The sequence below is a fragment of the Amblyomma mixtum genome, chromosome 3, assembly GCF_055824585.1.
Source record: "Amblyomma mixtum isolate Tamu chromosome 3, ASM5582458v1, whole genome shotgun sequence".
NCBI classification, from domain to species: Eukaryota; Metazoa; Arthropoda; class Arachnida; order Ixodida; family Ixodidae; genus Amblyomma; species Amblyomma mixtum.
In genome coordinates this window covers 35790584-35814712 of record NC_143014.1, presented here as the reverse complement: position 1 = coordinate 35814712, position 24129 = coordinate 35790584, and the positions used below count along the sequence as shown (strand labels likewise).

The window sequence follows — 24129 nt, the reverse complement described above, 5'->3', positions numbered from 1 at the left end:
ATCCCTCGACGTGGTATCCTGCTGTAAACTGCTGTATTTGCCTTCAGTTAGTCTATTCTTGCTCTCGCATGAAGTTTTAGGTGAGAACTAGCTTTTGTTTTCCAGATAGAAATCCGTTTCAGCAGCTTCTAAGCCTGACGGAGAAGCGTTTGTGGTCGTCATAGCAACGAGTGTGCCGACGGTCTCGCCAACGAGGAGGCGCTGGTCTCGCGAGACCACGCGAAGCTCAAAACCTCGCGGGATATCTCGAGATACTCTGCACAGTCAGCGGGAAAAGCAAAACGGTCGTCTACAGACGAGATCGATACGCACCCCATCACTCCTCTCGCACATTTATCCAGATCTTTACAACCCAAACTGCAAACACTGTGGCCAACGTGCTACCTACGATCACATCTTGTGGGACTGCAAAATAGAGCCACCTCCGGGTGATCTAGTTACAGCTCCTTCTCTCGAGCGGTGGGAGACCGTGCTGGCTAGCTCTGACCCCAGAACGCAAGTTTTGGCGGTGGAGTGGGCTGACAAAGTCGTCGAGGGCTATGTACTCTCGATCACTTAACGCGACCTCTTGCCAAGCACTTCCCGGCGAATAAAATGTTTTACAATCAATACGCACACGTCGTTGTTATGAGTGGGAAACCAGCGCGCCTTCGCTTCTCGAAAAGCGATGATGATTTAAATATGCTGCGGGACGTGAAGGAATGCAATCCCTTTGAAGGTAGCATACAACATACAGTTCAGTGGAATGAAATCGCTCAATTTTTGTCAGAAGAAAGGGGGATTGTATTTACCGCCCGCACTGTAGCTTGGCCTGGCTCCGCTCCAAGCAGCTCGACTAAACAAAACTAGTTTTCTTTATCTGTGCTAGATGGCGCGGCACAACATGCTAGCGCATTTTTTAGGTTCTGTGGTAGATCTACACAGCTTGCGTCCCGTACGTGTAGCTAAAACTGTACGAAGCGACACGAGCGTATGCTACGTAGACAGCTCACGTCTACGCACGGGAAGGTTCTACGTACGTAAAACTAAAACCGTCTAATGTCCGTACTATCCATACTATACAAAATGTGTGATTTCTACCCACATAAAGCATTTTTTGCCTCTGGAATAACCGACTGACAAAGCTGTATCCACATGTTCTCTCTACGCATGTACACGGCACCAAAATTCCTGTCCGCGTACTGCATTTAGTTGCATCCTCGGAGGCATACCTTCCGTGCAGGCATGCAGGATCGGGAAAATGACACTGTTAGAAGCAGAGTGCCGAAACTCTTCGCGAAGTGATGTGAAGCCCTGTCGCTGTTTGTGCTGCAAGATGACGTAGCGCGAAAAAGACTAAGACGTACACAAACGGTCAACAAGCATTGTGCAAACGCACCAACAAACTCAAGCCAAAACTCGTTCTATTGCCATTTCTCACTGACTGCTTGGAAAATAAAATGATGCAGCAGAATATCCTGTCACACATTAGGCGGAATAGGATTGCCACTATTTTAAATGAACATGCAAAACTCTGCAAGCAAACTGGTTTCCCAATCCCTAACGCCAGCTTTAATTCCGTCTTGACATAACTCTTGAGGCAGATAATGCTGGACAGAACTGTATGGTGTCAGATGAAGTTCCGTCTGGACGGAACCCATCGCTACATGCAGTTCCGTCTGGACGGAACTCTAGCGCAAATTGTAGTTCCGTCTGGACGGAACTCTAGTCACAGCCATTTTTTAATCCTCCACATATTACACAAGTATGCTTTCACTGGGTCCCTGGGCACTGTGAGATTGTTTCTAATGAGAGGGTTGATTTTTAGCAAAGTCCGCCCTTGATGAACCTGTTGTCCCGTTCGTCCCAAATACTGCCTACTTGACTCTAGCACTCTTTCAGCGATTTCAGCGTCTCCACTCCTTGAGCCATGAGTTCCTCCTTGCTGCAGCAGATTTTCAACACCTGGCATTTCCTTGGAGTGCGCGGATGTGCAGTTCGAGGCAATGTGAGGTGTCCATGACCCTCTTGCGCTGCTGAATACCGCCGATAAATCTTTATTGACGTCGATCAGGGTTATCTGTAACCGATCTTTGCGTGTCTTGTGGCGAAACTGAGCCCATAGATCACTTCTTCCTCTTCTGCCGGCGGTTCGCTGCTCTCCGTGGAATTTACTTGGAGATCCCCCTCGCTCGACTCGGGCTTCCTCTATATATTTCGATTCTCCTCTCCTTCGGGGCAAGTGCCCAGGGATATGCCCTGAAACCAGTGTGCGATTATATTCACGACTATATAATTTCATCACGTAGATTCCTCTGCTAGAATGTGAATTCACTACCGTTTCTTTTCCGTATTTTTTATTTTGCACAAATTCTAGCTTTAAGTCCCAAAACTAGCCAAATACTCAACTCCTCGTACATGAGTGCGTTTCTATTCGCTATGCACCGTAGACAATCCCCTGCCGTGGGTATGTGCCTTTAAGTCTGAGAACATCATCATCATCGTCATCACCATGCGCTGCCGCGTTCTGTTCTCGCGTCGCGTGCCTCGCGCAGAACGAGCTCCGGCCGAGGTACGAGCTTTGTTATTTCACTGCATATATTCTTCTGTCGTTTTTCATGAATATATTTTTCAAAATTCACGTTTGGGGTCCGATATTTTGTCGTAATCCTATGGAATTTTCCTTATTTATACCACTATACCTTGGCCAATCCCCCCACGTGGGTATGTGCCATTATAAAAAGGTGAAGAAGAAGAAGAAGAAGAAGAAGAAGAGCTGGTCTCCGCTTGCGCTTCGGTCTCCTGCCTTCCGAACGCTGCTCTTCAAAAGACCTTCGAAAGACCGGGACATCATCGGACTACTTTCGCAAGCAGCGCCGGTCTCCGCCTACGCCGCCTACGCCGCCAATGTCGTTCGTGCCCCAGGAAGAACGTCCCCAGGCGCTGCCCTCTCCCGGCGCCGACTTCGACGATGACGTGGCACCTTCCACTTCGTCACTCCTGGTGACCGCCGAGCGGCCTTCGACGCCAGAGAGGGAGCCTGTGGGGTACCGTACGAACATCCCAATGAATCTTGAAAGCACGAGCTGATGGGCGAGTTGGTTGTACATGATATGATTGAAACAGCGCAAGGCCGAAGGCCAAAAAAGAGAGACAGAGGAAAGGAGGAAAAGGACAACACAGCGCTGAACTAGCAACTGACATTTATTTGGCACGCTGCGCGTATAAGTACATTCAGGCACCAAAATAGAAAACAACGCAGAGAGCAATTCATGCACCAGGATCCCTGCAAGCAAACACAAACTAAGAAGTGCGATTCAGGAAGCGAAGTTCTTTTTGTGATAAAGACACTGATGCAGCACTTACACATGTATCGCCATACTTCTTGATATTCGAAGCCTCGATAATTTCCCGGCAAAGCTGGTCTTTGTTCCTAGCAACAACTCGGCAAAAATTAAACTGTGGGGTGCAATCACATTCACGGCAATGCATGCTAAGGTTACGAGACTCTTTGTTATCTACATTGTTGCGGTGCTGCCTGAGCCTATCATTTAAGCACTGTCCAGTCTGGCCAATATAAAACCTATTACAAGTGAGAGGAATGGAGTACACGACATTTTTTTGACACTTCACAAATTTGCATTCATGGTTTTTGGGGCAATCGGGGAAAGTTTTCCCTGGGTTGTTGACACGCGTACACAAGCTAGATAACTTAACGGGGGCCGAAAAAACAACATCCACTCCGACTCTTTTACCAACACTTTTCAAATTATGTGATATCTTGTGGATATAGGGAATGGCTGCTACTCGCTTACTTGTTTGACGTTCAGAACTGGCGGAGCATTTCAGTTTCTTCAACAAAACTTCAGCCACAGAAGAAAGCACGTGAAGCGGATAGCCACTAGCAGTAAGCCTCTCTACCTGGTTACTAAAGCTGCGTTCGGTTAGATGTAGACAGGATTTTGTAAGTGCACTCCTGAAGCTTGACATGACAATTCCTCTTTTAACAAGCTTCGAGTGCGCGGAACTGTAAGGTAGCAACGGTTTATTGGCCCTAGGCTCGAAGGACCAGCACACACTGCAAGGTGAAAACTTCAGGCTCAAGTCTAGAAATCTAATTGTGTCCTCTACAGGAACTTCATGAGTTACGTCCAAAGGGGCAAGAACAGCGGAAAATACACCACAAACTTTGGACACTTCCCTAGTAAAAGCTTCGCGTTCGCAAGTCAGTAAAACAAGATAGTCATCCACAAAGCGACGAACTGCCGCAACAGCTGTGCCATTTAAGCGGTTACTTAATTCTCTGTCATGCATTGCTAAAAAGAAATCACTCAAAATTGGAGCAATGCAGGAACCTATGCAAATGCCCTTCTTCTGGATAAAAATTCGACCTTCCCACTCTGTATACGTGGATTCAAGGTAGGCTAATAACATTTCTAAAAAGCTCTCGACCGACAAGCCGGCTGCGTTTTGAAAGCGAATGGCACCATAATTTTCAATTACGTCCCTAATGCACAGAAGGAGACTGTCATGCGGAATGGAGTAGTACAAGTCCTTTACGTCAATAGAAAAAGCACACAGTTGCTTGTCATGGTAGTAGTCTAGAGTGCTAATCACGTCAAGGGAATTCTTAACCTGGAAGGGATCGTCAACTGGTAGTTGTGTTAGTTTTTCTTTCAGAAACTGTCCTAAACATTTTTGCCAAGAGCCTTTCTCGGAAACAATGACACGGAACGGCACGTCAGTTTTATGTGTCTTAACAGTAAAAAACATACTCAAGCTGGCTATTTTACAGGTATTTATCGAGGTAAACAGCTTGTCTAAGTTATTCTGTTTACACAACTTCTTGACCTTGCATTTAGACTTCGAAAGACTTGTTTTTCTCCCCTCCCTACACACCGACAGGACGGCATCCATTGCTTTTTTGTTGAAACTATCCTTAGAGAGAACGACAAAACCCCCTTCCTTATCTGCAGTCAACAGGACCAAAGAATTGTCACGTAGGTAGTCCACAGTCTTATTGATGGGTAGGATCTTAGCCGGATTCCTAGGGCGCGATAGAACGTCGACACCTTCTGAGATGCATCTGCTGGCCTCAGGAGCTGGAGCATATCCGGAAATATGCCTTACCATGGCAAGAAGTTCTGGTGCACTTTTTCGGGGCTCAACGGCGAATTTTGGGCCAAGATCGAGCACATGACGCACATGGGCCGGAAGCGGAGCGCCGCTCAAGTTGTGAACCTGGCCTACGAACCCACGATGTTTCTTCGGGACGAGGTTACGAAGCGCGGGAAGCTGCTGCTGCCACCAGACGTCAGTGGTGTTGTGGATAAGGCGCGTTATTTCGCGCCACTGATTCTTCCAACCAGCTGGCTGATTGGAGAGTTGAAGAAGAATCCGTAGGTGATCCTGGCACAACCTGGCCTGTCGTAGCCACTCCGCTCTCAAAAATTTGCACATCCTTGTGCCATGGCTGACTGAGGGCAAGAAGCCCCCAAAAAACGCCAGCACTTCGGGTGGAAGAAACTTTTTCCGAATGCAGAATCCTAGCGTTCTGGACTTGCAGTTGGCCACAGCGATGAATTGCACAAGGCGATGTGGTTGAGAAAACCATGACGAGAAAACAGGGCCCCTTGTACTAGAAATGAAGCTTGAAAGCACGAGCTGATGGGCGAGTTGGTTGTACATGATATGATTGAAACAGCGCAAGGCCGAAGGCCAAAAAAGAGAGACAGAGGAAAGGAGGAAAAGGACAACACAGCGCTGAACTAGCAACTGACATTTATTTGGCACGCTGCGCGTATAAGTACATTCAGGCACCAAAATAGAAAACAACGCAGAGAACAATTCATGCACCAGGATCCCTGCAAGCAAACACAAACTAAGAAGTGCGATTCAGGAAGCGAAGTTCTTTTTGTGATAAAGACACTGATGCAGCACTTACACATGTATCGCCATACTTCTTGATATTCGAAGCCTCGATAATTTCCCGGCAAAGCTGGACTTTGTTCCTAGCAACAACTCGGCAAAAATTAAACTGTGGGGTGCAATCACATTCACGGCAATGCATGCTAAGGTTACGAGACTCTTTGTTATCTACATTGTTGCGGTGCTGCCTGAGCCTATCATTTAAGCACTGTCCAGTCTGGCCAATATAAAACCTATTACAAGTGAGAGGAATGGAATACACGACATTTTTTTGACACTTCACAAATTTGCATTCATGGTTTTTGGGGCAATCGGGGAAAGTTTTCCCTGGGTTGTTGACACGCGTACACAAGCTAGATAACTTAACGGGGGCCGAAAAAACAACATCCACTCCGACTCTTTTACCAACACTTTTCAAATTATGTGATATCTTGTGGATATAGGGAATGGCTGCTACTCGCTTACTTGTTTGACGTTCAGAACTGGCGGAGCATTTCAGTTTCTTCAACAAAACTTCAGCCACAGAAGAAAGCACGTGAAGCGGATAGCCACTAGCAGTAAGCCTCTCTACCTGGCTTACTTCGAATATCAAGAAGCCTCTCTACCTGGAGGCTTCGAATATCAAGAAGTATGGCGATACATGTGTAAGTGCTGCATCAGTGTCTTTATCACAAAAAGAACTTCGCTTCCTGAATCGCACTTCTTAGTTTGTGTTTGCTTGCAGGGATCCTGGTGCATGAATTGCTCTCTGCGTTGTTTTCTATTTTGGTGCCTGAATGTACTTATACGCGCAGCGTGCCAAATAAATGTCAGTTGCTAGTTCAGCGCTGTGTTGTCCTTTTCCTCCTTTCCTCTGTCTCTCTTTTTTTTTGGCCTTCGGTCTTGCGCTGTTTCAATCATATCATGTACAACCAACTCGCCCATCAGCTCGTGCTTTCAAGCTTCATTTCTAGTACAAGGGGCCCTGTTTTCTCGTCATGGTTTTCTCAACCACATCGCCTTGTGCAATTCATCGCTGTGGCCAACTGCAAGTCCAGAACGCTAGGATTCTGCATTCGGAAAAAGTTTCTTCCACCCGAAGTGCTGGCGTTTTTTGGGGGCTTCTTGCCCTCAGTCAGCCATGGCACAAGGATGTGCAAATTTTTGAGAGCGGAGTGGCTACGACAGGCCAGGTTGTGCCAGGATCACCTACGGATTCTTCTTCAACTCTCCAATCAGCCAGCTGGTTGGAAGAATCAGTGGCGCGAAATAACGCGCCTTATCCACAACACCACTGACGTCTGGTGGCAGCAGCAGCTTCCCGCGCTTCGTAACCTCGTCCCGAAGAAACATCGTGGGTTCGTAGGCCAGGTTCACAACTTGAGCGGCGCTCCGCTTCCGGCCCATGTGCGTCATGTGCTCGATCTTGGCCCAAAATTCGCCGTTGAGCCCCGAAAAAGTGCACCAGAACTTCTTGCCATGGTAAGGCATATTTCCGGATATGCTCCAGCTCCTGAGGCCAGCAGATGCATCTCAGAAGGTGTCGACGTTCTATCGCGCCCTAGGAATCCGGCTAAGATCCTACCCATCAATAAGACTGTGGACTACCTACGTGACAATTCTTTGGTCCTGTTGACTGCAGATAAGGAAGGGGGTTTTGTCGTTCTCTCTAAGGATAGTTTCAACAAAAAAGCAATGGATGCCGTCCTGTCGGTGTGTAGGGAGGGGAGAAAAACAAGTCTTTCGAAGTCTAATTGCAAGGTCAAGAAGTTGTGTAAACAGAATAACTTAGACAAGCTGTTTACCTCGATAAATACCTGTAAAATAGCCAGCTTGAGTATGTTTTTTACTGTTAAGACACATAAAACTGACGTGCCGTTCCGTGTCATTGTTTCCGAGAAAGGCTCTTGGCAAAAATGTTTAGGACAGTTTCTGAAAGAAAAACTAACACAACTACCAGTTGACGATCCCTTCCAGGTTAAGAATTCCCTTGACGTGATTAGCACTCTAGACTACTACCATGACAAGCAACTGTGTGCTTTTTCTATTGACGTAAAGGACTTGTACTACTCCATTCCGCATGACAGTCTCCTTCTGTGCATTAGGGACGTAATTGAAAATTATGGTGCCATTCGCTTTCAAAACGCAGCCGGCTTGTCGGTCGAGAGCTTTTTAGAAATGTTATTAGCCTACCTTGAATCCACGTATACAGAGTGGGAAGGTCGAATTTTTATCCAGAAGAAGGGCATTTGCATAGGTTCCTGCATTGCTCCAATTTTGAGTGATTTCTTTTTAGCAATGCATGACAGAGAATTAAGTAACCGCTTAAATGGCACAGCTGTTGCGGCAGTTCGTCGCTTTGTGGATGACTATCTTGTTTTACTGACTTGCGAACGCGAAGCTTTTACTAGGGAAGTGTCCAAAGTTTGTGGTGTATTTTCCGCTGTTCTTGCCCCTTTGGACGTAACTCATGAAGTTCCTGTAGAGGACACAATTAGATTTCTAGACTTGAGCCTGAAGTTTTCACCTTGCAGTGTGTGCTGGTCCTTCGAGCCTAGGGCCAATAAACCGTTGCTACCTTACAGTTCCGCGCACTCGAAGCTTGTTAAAAGAGGAATTGTCATGTCAAGCTTCAGGAGTGCACTTACAAAATCCTGTCTACATCTAACCGAACGCAGCTTTAGTAACCAGGTAGAGAGGCTTACTGCTAGTGGCTATCCGCTTCACGTGCTTTCTTCTGTGGCTGAAGTTTTGTTGAAGAAACTGAAATGCTCCGCCAGTTCTGAACGTCAAACAAGTAAGCGAGTAGCAGCAATTCCTATATCCACAAGATATCACATAATTTGAAAAGTGTTGGTAAAAGAGTCGGAGTGGATGTTGTTTTTTCGGCCCCCGTTAAGTTATCTAGCTTGTGTACGCGTGTCAACAACCCAGGGAAAACTTTCCCCGATTGCTCCAAAAACCATGAATGCAAATTTGTGAAGTGTCAAAAAAATGTCGTGTATTCCATTCCTCTCACTTGTAATAGGTTTTATATTGGCCAGACTGGACAGTGCTTAAATGATAGGCTCAGGCAGCACCGCAACAATGTAGATAACAAAGAGTCTCGTAACCTTAGCATGCATTGCCGTGAATGTGATTGCACCCCACAGTTTAATTTTTGCCGAGTTTTTGCTAGGAACAAAGACCAGCTTTGCCGGGAAATTATCGAGGCTTCGAATATCAAGAAGTATGGCGATACATGTGTAAGTGCTGCATCAGTGTCTTTATCACAAAAAGAACTTCGCTTCCTGAATCGCACTTCTTAGTTTGTGTTTGCTTGCAGGGATCCTGGTGCATGAATTGCTCTCTGCGTTGTTTTCTATTTTGGTGCCTGAATGTACTTATACGCGCAGCGTGCCAAATAAATGTCAGTTGCTAGTTCAGCGCTGTGTTGTCCTTTTCCTCCTTTCCTCTGTCTCTCTTTTTTGGCCTTCGGCCTTGCGCTGTTTCAATCATATCCCAATGAATGGTAAGTTGGAGTATCTCGTCTTGTTCTGTGGCCAAATTAGGTAATCCGCGATTATTAGGAATAGTCATGCATGACGTGGACGCGCTGATCAGGCTTAGCAACTGCTTGACGCCACTGCTCTTCAGGGGGTTATTTAAAAGCCAATGGCGAAATCGACGCGCTTTGTAGGTTGTCATATTAACACTAAATGGCAGGTGCTCGTTTCCTGACCAACTACATATTAACACTAAATGGCAGGTGCCCGTTTCCTGAGCAACTACGAAGGCTCTGGCCTTTTACAGGTTGCTCAGGCGGGGTTTATTGGTTCCTCAGTTTGTAGCCAATGAAAAGGTCGCGAACCAGTATTACGCACATGGACGTCTGCACGACCGAAGTCTCCAATTCCCCAACCTTTCAAGTCTCTCGCATACAAATGTCAAAAACTGCTTCCCGACCTTGCGAGGCGTTTGCTTAACTCCCAGGGCCTCTTATATTAAAACAACACTCGATAATATTTGAGCTTTTCTAATTCACATTCACTGTACTCATAGTTATTTACTACTGTACCTGTCATATGGCTTTATTGGCCACTCTTTGTGCAATCATTCCTTATATATCTTTTTTTTTTTGGTGTTTCGACCACTTCTCCCACCTTGAAGACGAAGCGGCCGCAATTGCTGAGACGTCGGCCTCGGAGGCGGCCTTGCCGGTAGAGTCCGCGGCAATGACGCCCATGGAGGACTACTTCGGAGAGCTCCCACAGCAGCTCGTCGATGGCAACGCCGGAGTCGGAGCCGGGCAGCAGCAACCACCTGCACCGCGAGAGGAGTGGCCCGAGTTTCTGGCGGTGGAAGCCGCTCTCTACATCCTGACGCCGCCGTCACACACCCCACCGTTCCGTGAGGGGCACCAGGCAAGCACATATGGCCGGGGCGTACGCTGCCAAAGCGGTGCTCACAGCGAGGCGCAGGAGTAGCTTAATTCGAGGCTGCAGCTCTTGGGCGGCGTGATAGAGAGCGCTCGCTGCTCCAAGGCCCGTTGGTCATCCGCAGAGTTCGCGTGAAGCTACACACTCAAGGAGGAAGGGGCGAGTAAGACATAAGGGGAGTCATTGGCAGCTGCATTACATATAGGACATGTTCTGTGTCGGCCATGACCTCTGGGCGGTTGGGAAAGTGAGCTGTGTCACGCCATCAGATTCCGCAGAGAATTGGTAGGATGAGTAGAGTTCTGGTAGGGAGGGTGTGCGCTTGTTCCGTTTTTAAATGACGGGTGCGGTCTTGACGATTTAGGTGCACTTCTTAAGTGCAAGGGGTTATGCTGGACAAGCAGTTCTGTGCACGGGGTATTCTGAGCTCTTGATCTTCTCGATCGAAGCCGTAATTGGTCCACTGTACGTAGGGAAAACCCCTGAGATTGACTGGAGAAAGATTAAGGTAGTGATTACTCATTGGCATCCACCTGAGCTCGCACATACGGGTCCAAAGGAAAGCTTGGAGCTTTCTCAGACGCTTCGAAGTTGAAGAAAAATTGATCTTGCACCGGGGTTAAAACCGGGACCACTTCCTCTCAGCGGCGGTCTCTCTGACAATTAAGCTAAACAGGATAGCAAGAAGATGTTAGCGATAGGACGATTAGTTGAATAACTCGAAGGGAGAACAGTGGCAGGACTACGCAATTATGAAAGCCCCCATGACGAAAAATATTTGAGTAACGAAATAATTACTCAGTAGCTTTTCTTTGTCGTTGTATGGTTGCGGCCGTGTAGCTGCTAATGCGTAATTAGTATGATTCTAAGTCGTAATTATTAACGAAATGGCGAAGGGATTGTCAGTCTGCGCAGATGCCATTAGGTGCAAATTTCCTTACATTTGCAGCCAAGCTCCCTGGTTGTACGGGGGGCACACCAGAGTCTGTGGACGAAAAAGGCAGTGCCGTGGCGACCTCTACCATAGATATAAAACATCACTGAGAGCTCCACACGGAATCGCAACGCCGAACACGAGAAAGGCTATTGGGCCTACACCCAAGCTTGAAGCTCTATTCTAATTGCCTTATTCAGAGGTATTTTAATTGAAAAGGTGAGCAAGTGTTCGAAATAATTCTAATAGCGGATCGAATATCCCTCTAGTCGACTTGTCGAAGGAATAAAATAGAGCGAGTAAAAATTACACGAAACGAATCAAATATGTTCTCAAGGTCTCGAGTAATTTTCGAATTGTAGGCGGGCAATTCAAATAAAACACGCTGTAGCTGCCACATGTCGCTCTTCACAGGCTGTCAGGTGATCAGCGCGTGCGCGCAAGCCGTGCATATAAAAGAAAATTGTTTTTTCAGAGAATGAACAGCGCAAACTAGTGTTTAGTGCCCCGACGTGCTCTATTCGCGCGGTGGCATCCATACAGCTCGAACATTGCCTCCAACTTTAGGTGAGGCGGCAGGGGTCAGGCAGGTTTAGAAAACTTTGCCGTGATGCTCCATATCGCAATCCATAACTGATGCGCAGCTGCCACCCCTTTTATCTATGAGACGTGGCGCTAGTTTATTCGCTGTCATCACCAGCAGCAAAACGTAATTTGCTTATACATATATGACATGACGGTAATGCACGAACGGCACCGCGGTGCCGTAAACCTCCACCATTCATTCATTCATTCATTCATTCATTCATTCATTCATTCATTCATTCATTCATTCATTCATTCATTCATTCATTCATTCATTCATTCATTCGTTCGTTCGTTCATTTATCCATTCTGAGGGGTAGTCTGCCTTGCTTCTGCTGCGTTCTATAAATTTCGATCTCACTACATATGACACGCAGTTATTAGATTGCTGTGCTGCTTACATTGCGCTTAATTTCGTTGCAGTGCGGGAACCCCCACTGCCCCAGGAAGATGCGCCGCGGTCCGTCGTTCGAGAACTGGTTCCGCCGAGCGCCGGCCCAAGGCGGACTGCTGGCACTCGTGAATCCAGGACCGTTCGGATTCCGGCGAGCCGACTAGTCAGGTGAGCTCTTGAGGTGCATCTCTCCGGCAACCATCGACGCGCTGTAATTAGCCACTAGTCCATCACCATATATGTGCAATACTGGTACCCGTGTGATCCAACCTGGTACTAATAGCAACAATCTGCTTATTTCATGAGCAGCGGATTACGGTATTTGGCACCTAAGGCTTGGGGCACCAGTGACCTGAGGACGTACTGTGTAACGCTTCCTTTCGTTTTCTTCTTTTTTGTTTCTCTGCCACTGATGTCATTCGCCACTTCCGTCAGTGCGCCACGGCCTACGTCATTAATGACAGATGACGGCAAGCAAGGAAAACAAAACTGCCTTTAAGAAATGTGGCCCTAGGTGGTGGTCACTCTGGCATTTTCCATGCGGTGCTCTGTACTCTTAGACGGCTGAGCCCCGTCTAGTTGGTTCTGTTCATTCTGCGCTGTCAGTGTACATATGTGGACGTTGGCCCAGTGCTCCCTTATCGGACAGACAGATCTGGAGGTTAATGAAAAGGCTTGAATATAAATTGAGGACTGAGCAGCAAGCTGGGCGAAACGTTAATACAAATATCGATATCGGAGTGTCTAGCGTTCCATCCAGACGGAACATTTGCTGCTGCTGCAGTTCCATCCAGACGGAATATTTACTGCAGCTAGAGTTCCGTCCATATAATAGAAAGTTTTAGTTTCACGTACTTAGAAGCTTCACGTAAGTAGAGCGCTTACGTGTCACCAGTGCGCATGCGCAGAACGTGAAGTGTCTGCGTCGGTCTCACGGACGTACGTGAGATTCGGCTCTTTGCGTTGGGGTCTTCACGTTGCTTGCATACGTGGCGTTGGCAAGATGGCGGCGCCCAACCCGCCCGCTTCACAACGATAACAGCTTCGTCGCTAATCCCTCGACGTGGTATCGTGCTGTAAACTGCTGTATTTGCCTTCAGTTAGTCCATTCTTGCTCTCGCATGAAGTTTTAGGTGAGAACTAGCTTTTGTTTTCCAGATAGAAATCCGTTTCAGCAGCTCCTAAGCCTGACGGAGAAGCGTTTGTGGTCGTCATAGCAACGAGTGTGCCGACGGACTCGCCAACGAGGAGGCGCTGGTCTCGCGAGACCACGCGAAGCTCAAAACCTCGCGGGATATCTCGAGACACTCTGCACAGTCAGCGGGAAAAGCAAAACGGTGCACGTTTTGGCTCCATACGCACACGTCGGCGATATGAGTGGGAAACCAGCGCGCCTTCGCTTCTCGAAAAGCGATGATGATTTAAATATGCTGCGGGACGTGAAGGAATGCAGTCCCTTTGAAGGTAGCATGCAACATACAGTTCGGTGGAATTAAATCGCTCAATTTTTGTCAGAAGAAGGCTCTAGCCACAGCCTCAGAGGCTGTGGCTAAAGTTCCGTCCAGACGGAACTACAATTTGCGCTAGAGTTCCGTCCAGACGGAACTGCATGTAGCGATGGGTTCCGTCCAGACGGAACTTCATCTGACACCATACAGTTCTGTCCAGCATTATCTGCCTCAAGAGTTATGTCAAGACGGAATTAAAGCTAGCGTTAGGGATTGGGAAACCAGTTTGCTTGCAGTGTTTTGCATGTTCATTTAAAATAGTGGCAATCCTATTCCGCCTAATGTGTGACAGGATATTCTGCTGCATCATTTTATTTTCCAAGCAGTCAGTGAGAAATGGCAATAGAACGAGTTTTGGCTTGAGTTTGTTGGTGCGTTTGCACAATGCTTGTTGACCGTTTGTGTACGTCTTAGTCTTTTTCGCGCTACGTCATCTTGCAGCACAAACAGCGACAGGACTTCACATCACTTCGCGAAGAGTTTCTGCACTCTGCTTCTAACAGTGTCATTTTCCCGATCCTGCATGCCTGCACGGAAGTTATGCCTCCGAGGATGCAATTAAATGCAGTATGCGGACAGGAATTTTGGTGCCGTGTACATGCGTAGAGAGAACATGTGGATACAGCTTTGTCAGTCGGTTATTCCAGAGGCAAAAAAAATGCTTTATGTGGGTAGAAATCACACATTTTGTATAGTATGGATAGTACGGACATTAGACGGTTTTAGTTTTACGTACGTAGAACCTTCCCGTGCGTAGACGTGAGCTGGCTACGTAGCATACGCTCGTGTCGCTTCGTACAGTTGGAACTGCATCTGACACCATACAGTTCCGTCCAGCATTATCTGCCACAAGAGTTATGTTCAGACGGAATTAAAGCTGGCGTTAGGGATTGGGAAACCAGTTTGATTGCAGACTTTTGCATGTCCATTTAAAAAAGTGGCAATCCTGTTCCGCCTAATGTATGACAGGATCTTCTGCTGCATCATTTTATTTTCCAAGCAGTCAGTGATAAATGGCAATAGAACGAGTTTTGGCTTGGGATTTTTGGTGCGTTTCCATAATGCTTGTTGACTGCTTGCGTAGGTCTTAGTCTTTCTCGTGCTACGCCATCTTGCAGCACAAACAGCGACAGGGCTTCACATCACTTCGCGAAGAGTTTCTGCACTCTGCTTCTAACAGTGTCATTTTCCCGATCCTGCATGCATGCACAGAAGCTACACCTTCGAGGTTGTAACTAAATGCAGTACGCGGACAGATATTTTGGTGCCGTGTACATGCGTAGAGAGAACATGTGGATACAGCTTTGTCAGTCGGTTATTCCAGAGGCAAAAAATGCTTTATGTGGGTAGAAATCACACATTTTGCATAGTATGGATAGTACGGACATTAGACGGTTTTAGTTTTACGTACGTAGAACCTTCCCGTGCGTAGACGTGAGCTGTCTACGTAGCATACGCTCGTGTCGCTTCGTACAGTTTTAGCTACACGTACGGGACGCAAGCTGTGTAGATCTACCACAGAACCTAAAAAATGCGCTAGCATGTTGTGCCGCGCCATCTAGTACAGATAAAGAAAACTAGTTTCGTTTAGTCGAGCTGCTTGGAGCGGAGCCAGGCCAAGCTACAGTGCGGGCGGTAAATACATTCCCCCTTTCTTCTGAGGCTGTGGCTAGAGTTCCGTCCAGACGGAACTACAATTTGCGCTAAAGTTTCGTCCAGACGGAACTGCATGTAGCGATGGTGTTCCGTCCAGACGGAACTGCATCTGACACCATACAGTTCCGTCCAGCATTATCTGCCACAAGAGTTATGTTCAGACGGAATTAAAGCTGGCGTTAGGGATTGGGAAACCAGTTTGATTGCAGACTTTTGCATGTCCATTTAAAAAAGTGGCAATCCTGTTCCGCGTAATGTGTGACAGGATCTTCTGCTGCATCATTTTATTTTCCAAGCAGTCAGTGATAAATGGCAATAGAACGAGTTTTGGCTTGGGATTTTTGGTGCGTTTGCATAATGCTTGTTGACTGCTTGCGTAGGTCTTAGTCTTTCTCGTGCTACGTCATCTTGCAGCACAAACAGCGACAGGGCTTCACATCACTTCGCGAGGAGTTTCTGCACTCTGCTTCTAACAGTGTCATATTCCCGATCCTGCATGCATGCACGGAAGCTACACCTTCGAGGTTGTAACTAAATGCAGTACGCGGACAGATATTTTTGTGCCGTATACATGCGTATAGAGAACATCTGGATACAGCTTTGTCAACTGGTTATTCCAGAGGCAAAGAAATGCTTTATGTGGGTAGAAATCACCCATTTTGTATAGTATGGACAGTACGGATAGTACGGATATTAGACAATTTTAGTTCTCCGTACGCAGAACCTTCACGCACGCAACCGTGAGCAGTCCACGTAGCGTACGCTCGTGTCGCTTCGTACAGTTTTAGCTACATGTACGGGACGCACACTGTGTAGATCTGCCATAGAACCTAAAAAATGCGCTAGCATGTAGTGCCGCGCCATCTATTACAGATAAAGAAAACTAATATTGTTTAATCGAGCTGCTTGGAGCGGAGCCAGGCGAAGCCAAAGTATATTCTAGGCACTATAATACTTTCCCCTTTTCTTCTGACAAACGTTGAGCGAATTCATTCCACCGAACTGTATGTTGCATGTTATCTTCAAAGGGATTGCATTCCTTTACGTCCCGCGGCATATTTAAATCATTGCTTTTCGAGAAGCGAAGGCGCGCTGGTGTCCCACTCATGTTGACGACGTGTGCGTATGGAGTCAAAACGTGCACCGTTTTGCTTTTCCCGCTGACTGTGCCGATGGTCTCGAGATATCCCGCGAGGTTTTGAGCTTCGCGTGGTCTCGCGAGACCGTCGGCACACTCGTTGCTATTAAGACCACAAACGCTTCTCTGTCAGGCTTAGGAGCTGCTGAAACGGATTTCTATCTGGAAAACAAAAGCTAGTTGTCACCTAAAACTTCATGCGAGAGCAAGAATGGACCAACTGAAGGCAAATACAGCAGTTTACAGCACGATATCACGTCGAGGGATTAGCGACGAAGCTGTTATCGTTGTGACGCGGGCGGGCAGGGCGCCGCTATTTTGCCAACGCCACGTACGCAAGCAAGCAACGTGAAGACCGCAGCGCAAAGATCCGAATCTCACGTAAGTCCGTGCGACCCACGTAGACACTTCACGTTCTGCGCATGCGCACTGGTGACCCGTAAGCGCTGTACTTACGTGAAGCTTCTACGTATGTGAAACTAAAACTGTCTATTGTATGGACGGAACTCTAGCTGCATAAATATTCCGTCTGGACGGAACTGCAGCAGCAGCAAATGTTCCGTCTGGACGAAACGCTAGACACTTCGTTCATTGGTAACCATTCTTCGCCGCAACATTTCGGTCCTGATCTTAAGAGAACGGGCAATCGGCAAGTACACTGTCCTCTTGAGGAAGCAGCAGGGCACGGACTTCCAGCTCAGCCGCTGTTGGCCACCGCCGGGGATGCGTGCCTGGCCTTTCTTGCGAGCTGCTTGGCGCTCAGGTCGAAGAAGAAGGCGGCTGTGAAGCACACGGCGGCGGCGGCGACGGCCCTAGTGGCGAGGACCACCACGGTGAGGTGCGCGCTGGCCCGCAGAGCCGTCCACACGCCGACCAGGCACCTGGTCACGTGCAGCGGCGTCCGGCAGAGCAGCAGGAGCAGCGCCATGAGCCAGAAGACGTGCACGAGGCTCGCCCTCCGCACGACCGACCGGCCCGCGCCTCGCCACAGGGACATCCGGAGCCAGACGTACAGCACCGTGACCAAGAGGAAGGGCGACGCGGCGAGCGCAGCGAAACAGACGAACGGCTCCAGCATCCTCACCGCCGCGGGCCATTTGACGACGCACTGGCCATGGACAGCGAGCGCGCGCGAGTCGACGAAAAGCGCGTGCGGCAAGCACACGACGGCGCCCAGGAACCAGACGCCGAGGTTGCTGAGGTGGCTCGGCCTGGGGAGCCTTCCGGCGACAAAGCGAGCAGCCGCCACGATGAGCGTGTAGCCGTGCACAAATACGCCCAGGTGCTCGGAGAAGGAGCACGCGTAGCACAGGGCCTCGCCGAAAGGCCAGCGGCGCAGCAGCACCGAGACGGGGTCGAGCAGGATGCCGAAGACGCAGAAAAGCAAGTCCGCCGCGGCTACGTTGACGGCGTATAGGCCGGCCGGGGTTCGCAAGCGAGCGTAACAGCAGGCCATGAGGAGCACGGACAGGTTTCCGACGACTCCGAGAACCAGGAGGAGCGCGAATGCGACGTAGAAAAGTGGTCCGACGCCACCCATGTCGGGGCCGTGCGGGAGCTGCCGTCCCGGCCACGAGTTCTCCATAAGGTAGCCGGCAGTCTTTACGCCCGGAACCACCGATTAGACGTTATTTTCACTCGCAGCCGGATAAAGCTAGCACGCCCTCCGCACGCGCGTCTTCTTGTCACCGACATCTGCCGCAGCCATCAAACCGCGTTCTCCCGTCGTCTCCGTTATTATGGACCCCGGCCGAGTGCATTCTGCGCGCCACGAAAGCAGTTGCGGTCGTCTGCAGCTTACTCGTGCTTTCTGTCCTTGCGAAGCAATTTATACGGCGTCTTGGAATCATCAGCGGCGCAATGAGGGACTTCCGGCAACCCTCTCAAGCGACGATGGCGTGGGTCTCCGCCAAGCGCCGCCATCCCGACAGCGTGACCATTTCATTAGCGCGCCGCCGCAGACGGAATTCGCGTGGATTGCCTGCTCTGGAGACCCTTTGCATGGTCGTCTGTGAGGCCGCCGAACGCGGATCGAGGTTACATGGTGCAGCGATAAGTGCATTGACTAAGCTTAAAGAGATTCTGTACAGCACGCGCTGGTACTTTACAAGTGCAAATACTGCGCAAAGGTTACTTCTCTTTCTCTTTGTTTCCCTGTATTTTCTCTTTCCTAAGCAAAAGGAATTGTGAGGTCTCGAAGTGACACATGAGAGGATATGAGGGGCGCCGTAGTGAAGGGCTACGGATGAATTTAGACTGCTTGGGGTCTCTAACGTGCGATCACATCGCACAGCACACCGGCACTTGTGTATCTCGCCTTCATTGAGGGCGTCTTCATATTTCGCCTTCATCGAAATACGGCCGCCGCGGCCGGGATCGAACCCACAACTTCGGGGCCAGCAGCCGAATGCCAAAGCCAGTACTGAGCCACGACACCGGGTCCTAAGCGAAAGGAGTTAATGTACTGTCCGGAGCAGAAGTGGTGTATATATGGCACGCCGTTGCGCGGCTACTCTTGCCACCCCTACCCGCGTTTTTGCCAAGCTGGAGCCTGAGGGATCGAAACATTCTGACATGCCTCCAGGTAAACAGCCGCCCGTCTCGAAAGGAGGCTCTGCCGGAAAATGGTGCTCCAATGAAACCCAACAGAAGCTCCCGACTATACCGGGTGTTCCAGCTAATTTGTGCCAAGGGCTAAAATATAAAATATGAGAGACGGCCTAGGAATTGGGCACCACAGGCGATTTTTTGTTTTGCTGTTAATTAGTTAAAAGTAGCTACCTAAATTATAAACTATTGACTTTAGACTATAAATGAGATTCGCGAAGTTGGAGAGCAGCTCCAGAAACCCCCATTCCATTATTTGCAAAGCCTCACCAGTACCTTTTTTCTCAGCTCCAAAGAAAGCCCGTGAAATACAGCGCATTCGCGTGCCTAGAGCCACCTTATTGGAGGGGCTTTACGCACGCCATGATCGTGCTGCTCTCAACCGTGGTTTGAGCGAACGAAATCAGCTGCGGCTGTGACTCTGTAACAGAGCCGGCGAGTCCCGGCCACAGCTGAGTTCGTTCGCTCAAACCACGGTTGAGAGCAGCACGATCATGGCGCGCGAATGCGCTAGTCACGTGTTTTTTTTTTCTTATTTAGCGGGCTTTCTTTGGAGCTACAGAAAAAGGTACAGGTGAGCCTTTCCTTAATGCATATAATGGAATGGGGCTCTCTGAAGGTGCTCTCGAACTTTTCAAATCCCATTTATTGTTTGAAGTCAATATTTAGTAATTTAGATATACAATCTTATTTAGTTACTTAATTGCAAAACAACAAAATACCTGTGGTGCTCAAGGTAGCGGCCAGCAGTACGTAACTGGTTTTCGTCGCCTGCCTCTAATATTTTATTTTTTTAGCCCTTCGCTGAAGTTAGCTGGGGCACTCAGTATATTTACGTGCAAAATCCATAGAAAGACCGCTGTGGAGGAGTTTTTAACCGCGGGCACCGGAAATAATAGCGCGTTCGCCGATAAGTAAGATCGGCTGCGCAGCATCAGACCGAAGAAGTCTAGGACAGCGAAAATGGCTATGATCGAATCCTTTCCCTTCTACTCCTATCCTGCTGATCGCTTGAAAAAAAAATTATGGAGGGCACTGAAGACTACTTGTGGGTTTTGAATGCGAAAAGCATAGTCTAATCGTGAGCTCTGTTGAGAGGCTCGTTAGATTCCTACCTTTATAATGACACAACTATTTATTGGAATTAGCATTAGTAAGGAAACGGTTCACTTTTATTCGCCAAGGAGTAAAGCGGTTTTGTGGCAACGGAGTAACGCGTGTCAGTGGTATGCTGGGAGGCTTGATGGGCACAATTTATTATTCGGCCGACTGCGTTAACTATGTCCTCGTAAGAACGCTCAGCCACCAGTCGGCTGCGCTCAGGGAGACTGCTATTGAATCTATTTTGCTGCAATAGCATTAAATGCAAGAAAACATTGTGTGCAATGCGCCTCGCCGAGCTTACACAAAATGAAGCACCGCCGATAGCGTGTAATGTGAGGCTACTTTGCTGGTGAAACAGCGCACGTCGAGGCGGGACACAGGGAAGAGAAGACTGAACGAACCGAGCGCGACTGTTCACCGAGCGGGAGTTAGAGACAGAAGAGCCCAATGAAGGTGAATTAAAGTTCAATAGCATAGAACGTGTGAACTCCCACTCGGTGAACAGTCGCGCTCGTGTTCGCCCAATCTTTTCTTCTCTGTGTTCCGTCTTTGTTTGCGCTGTGTTTCTTATAGTGGTAGCGCTGTTTCAGTTCCACCTACAGGTCAAGATGCGGCACCTTGACTGTCGACCCGTGTGTTTGTGCCTGGGTGCAGTAAAATACTTGGCGCGGTTTGTAAAATTACCCTGTCCACGACTTTCGGTAGCCTTCTATATTCCCCTGTCCATCAAGAGACAAAACACCCCCCCCCCCCCCCCCCCGCAAAAATAAAAAGGTGTCAAAATTAAGAAGAAGAATACTATCACAAGGAGATCCTCTACCGCACGGACGAGCGTTGGCTGAGCCGCGGAAAAGTGCTGAAGAGATTTTTTTGACCTCAGACCAGAAATCGACGGCTTCTTGAAGGAGGAAAATAAGCCAATCGCTGAGCTGCAAAACTTCAAGTAAAGCAAAAAAAAATCATAAAAATAAGCCAGGACGTTCGTGCATGTGAGGCCAAATTACGACTCTGGCAGCGCCGATAAAAGCGAACAAGCTGGACCACTTTCCAACTCTCAAGTCACTAGGACACTTCATAATAACGGCCTGCGGGGCGAGTTGGTGCGTGATGAGCTGGTGAGGACACGTTGCCCAAGAATCTTGCGATGTCTTCTCAGATTTGCTCAGCACTCTCGAGGTACAATTCGAAATTTGGTTTGAATTTTGTACCCTTCGCAGTGCGAGGCAACGATGTTGAGCCCGAGTTACAAATGGAGCTTATTGAACTTCAAGCAAGCGCCGAATAACGACAGAAGCTTGAAAATCTAGGTGTCCCGGAGTTTTACATTTTTTTTTTTTTTTGGTAAGACAATTTTTCCAACTCTGCGGCACCAAGCGACAAGGATCATTGTTACGTTCGGGAGCACATACGTGTGCGAGTACCTCTTCTCTTTACTGAAAGTGAATAAATCTGCACTGCGTTCAAGGATGACAGACTGCAACGTCAGAGCCACCACGCGAATCGTCTCCGCGCAAGACCTAACGCTGGATATTCCATCCCTTGTCGCTGCTAAGCGTTGTCAAACCTCAAGCCAGGAGCATGCTTAGAACTGAAGGGTTATTCGCGCGATCAAAAAATAAAACCTTTCCTTGATAAGTCCAACTATCTTCGTAGTTTGTTTTATTTGACACCTCAAGATTGACGCTCTTAACCCCCCCCCCCCCCTCCGAAAAAAAAAACGCAATTGTGACCGATCCCCTCCTCTTTTTTTTTTTCCGCCTTCTAGCTCGCGGGACACGAAATTTTCTCAATGCGGCCTGCATCGCAATGTGAGTTTGAGACCCGAGGACAAAAATTACAGGATTGCTGCGACAGCCTTTCCCTGTCCTCTTTTTCTCCCTCCATTTTTTTTTTTGTTTTGTCTCTTTGATTTCTATTTCTTGGTTTTCATTTTTTGTTTTTTTGTTTTGTTTTGTTTTCAGATTATTGCGGCGACCTGCATTTGAGAAATGTGAAGGCAAAACGTCCACATACAAGATCTACGCCATGGCTATTCTGACACCCAAGTGCTATATCGACGTCCATGGCTGTTTCGACGTCTAAGTGCGTTTTTGGCGTTTAGCTAATTAACTAATTACTCCCCATCGACCAAAGTTGGAAATTAGCGAGATTTTTTCGCCCACTACCTAATGCAACCTAACTTTTTTTCATATATCTTTATAAAATGACATGAGCGTGCGGACAAAATATGCGGACACTTTCTGATGACGCGTACATAGCCATGCAATGCTCGCGCATTGATAATATCGCTTCGCATATTCTTTATATAGCATTCATGTTTTATGCCATTATAGCACAGCTATCGTAGCTAACAACGAATGTTCTTCCAGTACTGCTTGTAAATGCTGCTATATTTCAACAAAGCAGCGCAGTAATCTCGGCGGCAATCCTGGCTGGAGACGTGGACTGCAACGGCTCTTCGTGGCGCCGTTTACCTAATAATGCTTGTTAGTAGAGTGTAGTAGAGTGACTTCAGCCCTCTTCGGCTCCTTGTCACACACAATCAGTTGGGTGGACACCACAGTGATCTGAAATGGCCGAGCTCCGTTTCTTCGAACAATCCTTTATCATCTTGAGTGCTTTTCTTAAGAAAAGTGCGTACCTTGCCAGCGATCGCCAAGGAGGAGTTTTCGAGAGCAAGCGTGCCAAGGTGGAGCGACAACGACGACCCAGTGAGACATTTATGCGAAACGACATCGTTCGCAACACAAACGTGACACAATGCAGGCGAGGACGGCTCGCGAAAGCGAGATAAGATAGATAGATAATGCTTGTTTCGTTCGCTTGGCGTCCCGCTCACGTTGCGTCCGAAGTCTACCTGTTTGCAGCCGCTCTATGTCGCTTTCGCGAGCCGTCCTCGCCTGCATAGTGTCACGTTTGTGTTGCGAACGATGTCGTTTCGCATAAGTGTCTCACTGGGTCGTCGTTGTCGCTCCACCTCGGCACGCTTGCGCTCGAAAACTCCTCCTTGGCGATCGCTGGCAAGGTACGCACTTTTCTTAAGAACAGCACTCCAGATGATAAGGGATTGTTCGAAGAAACGGAGCTCGGCCATTTCAGATCACTGTGGTGTCCACCCAACTGATTGTGTGTGACCAAGGAGCCGAAGAGGGCTGAAGTCACTCTACTACACCGCATTCACACGGGATCTGCTCGGACCCCAGCGTGGATGCACGAGACATTTCAACGCGACAGCGTCACAGGCCCCGTTCCCCAGAAAATCCGACGTTGTCGGCGTTGTGAGCGAAAAATCACGGGCATGGCTCTGGCAGGTGGTCCCCAGAGAGCAACCTATAGGAGGCAGGTGGGGCCACCTGGGTCACGTGACCTTGCGGAGTCATACCACAATCTGCCCCCCGGATAGTGAGCAAACTGGCCACCGTGGCAGGTGGCAGTAAAAATTAACGCTCAGGAAGAGCAGCCTGGGCCGCACAAGACCCACGGCTGGGAGCACCTGCCATTGCAGGGCAGTGGCGCATCGCTTGACCGCTGCACCACTGCGCCAGGATCGGGTGGAGGACTCCCGGGGATCTATGAACGTAAAGCAGAGAATGACGTTCTGCGTATGTAGTCGCTATCCCGTCATGCCCTTAAGGCTGAGCTTAAGTGGTCCCTCCGATTGATTTATTTACTTAGAACATTCTCAGACACACTTCGGTCTTGGATAACAGGCAAAAGGACAGGTGCTCTCTGTCTGACGAGGGCCCTGTCACCCATACTCAGGCGATCTACACTGCTGAAAAATATCAAGGAAAGATGGGTGGGTGCTCAGAAAGTTAGGGACTCAGAAAGTTAGGGATTAAATGTATCAATGTTTAGGTGCCGTAACTCTTTCTTGCGGCAGGTAGTTTGAAGAAGCT

At 48.4% G+C, this 24129-nt stretch overlaps 2 protein-coding genes across 3 annotated transcripts; both read right to left on the bottom strand.

Annotated features, from left to right (window-relative positions):
- Positions 1 to 1829: 1829 nt before the first annotated feature.
- Positions 1830 to 22999, bottom strand: LOC149349657 (uncharacterized). 2 transcript variants are annotated; one of them, XM_089576810.1, is made up of 3 exons: positions 22872 to 22999; positions 10029 to 10188; positions 1830 to 3019 (listed from the first exon to the last, which is right to left on the bottom strand). In XM_089576810.1, the coding sequence occupies exons 1-3, from the start codon at positions 22964 to 22966 to the stop codon at positions 2876 to 2878; spliced, it is 399 nt and encodes a 132-aa protein (XP_089432936.1). In that variant the 5' UTR covers positions 22967 to 22999; the 3' UTR covers positions 1830 to 2875. The 2 variants fall into 2 exon arrangements, with proteins under 2 accessions (XP_089432936.1, XP_089432937.1); XM_089576811.1 differs by lacking the exon at positions 22872 to 22999 and adding an exon at positions 12225 to 12891.
- LOC149349658 (neuropeptides B/W receptor type 1-like) lies at positions 13774 to 18450 on the bottom strand. The gene has a single exon (XM_089576809.1). It carries the CDS (start codon positions 18102 to 18104, stop codon positions 17217 to 17219), a length of 888 nt encoding a protein of 295 aa, XP_089432935.1. The 5' UTR covers positions 18105 to 18450; the 3' UTR covers positions 13774 to 17216.
- Positions 23000 to 24129: the final 1130 nt, after the last annotated feature.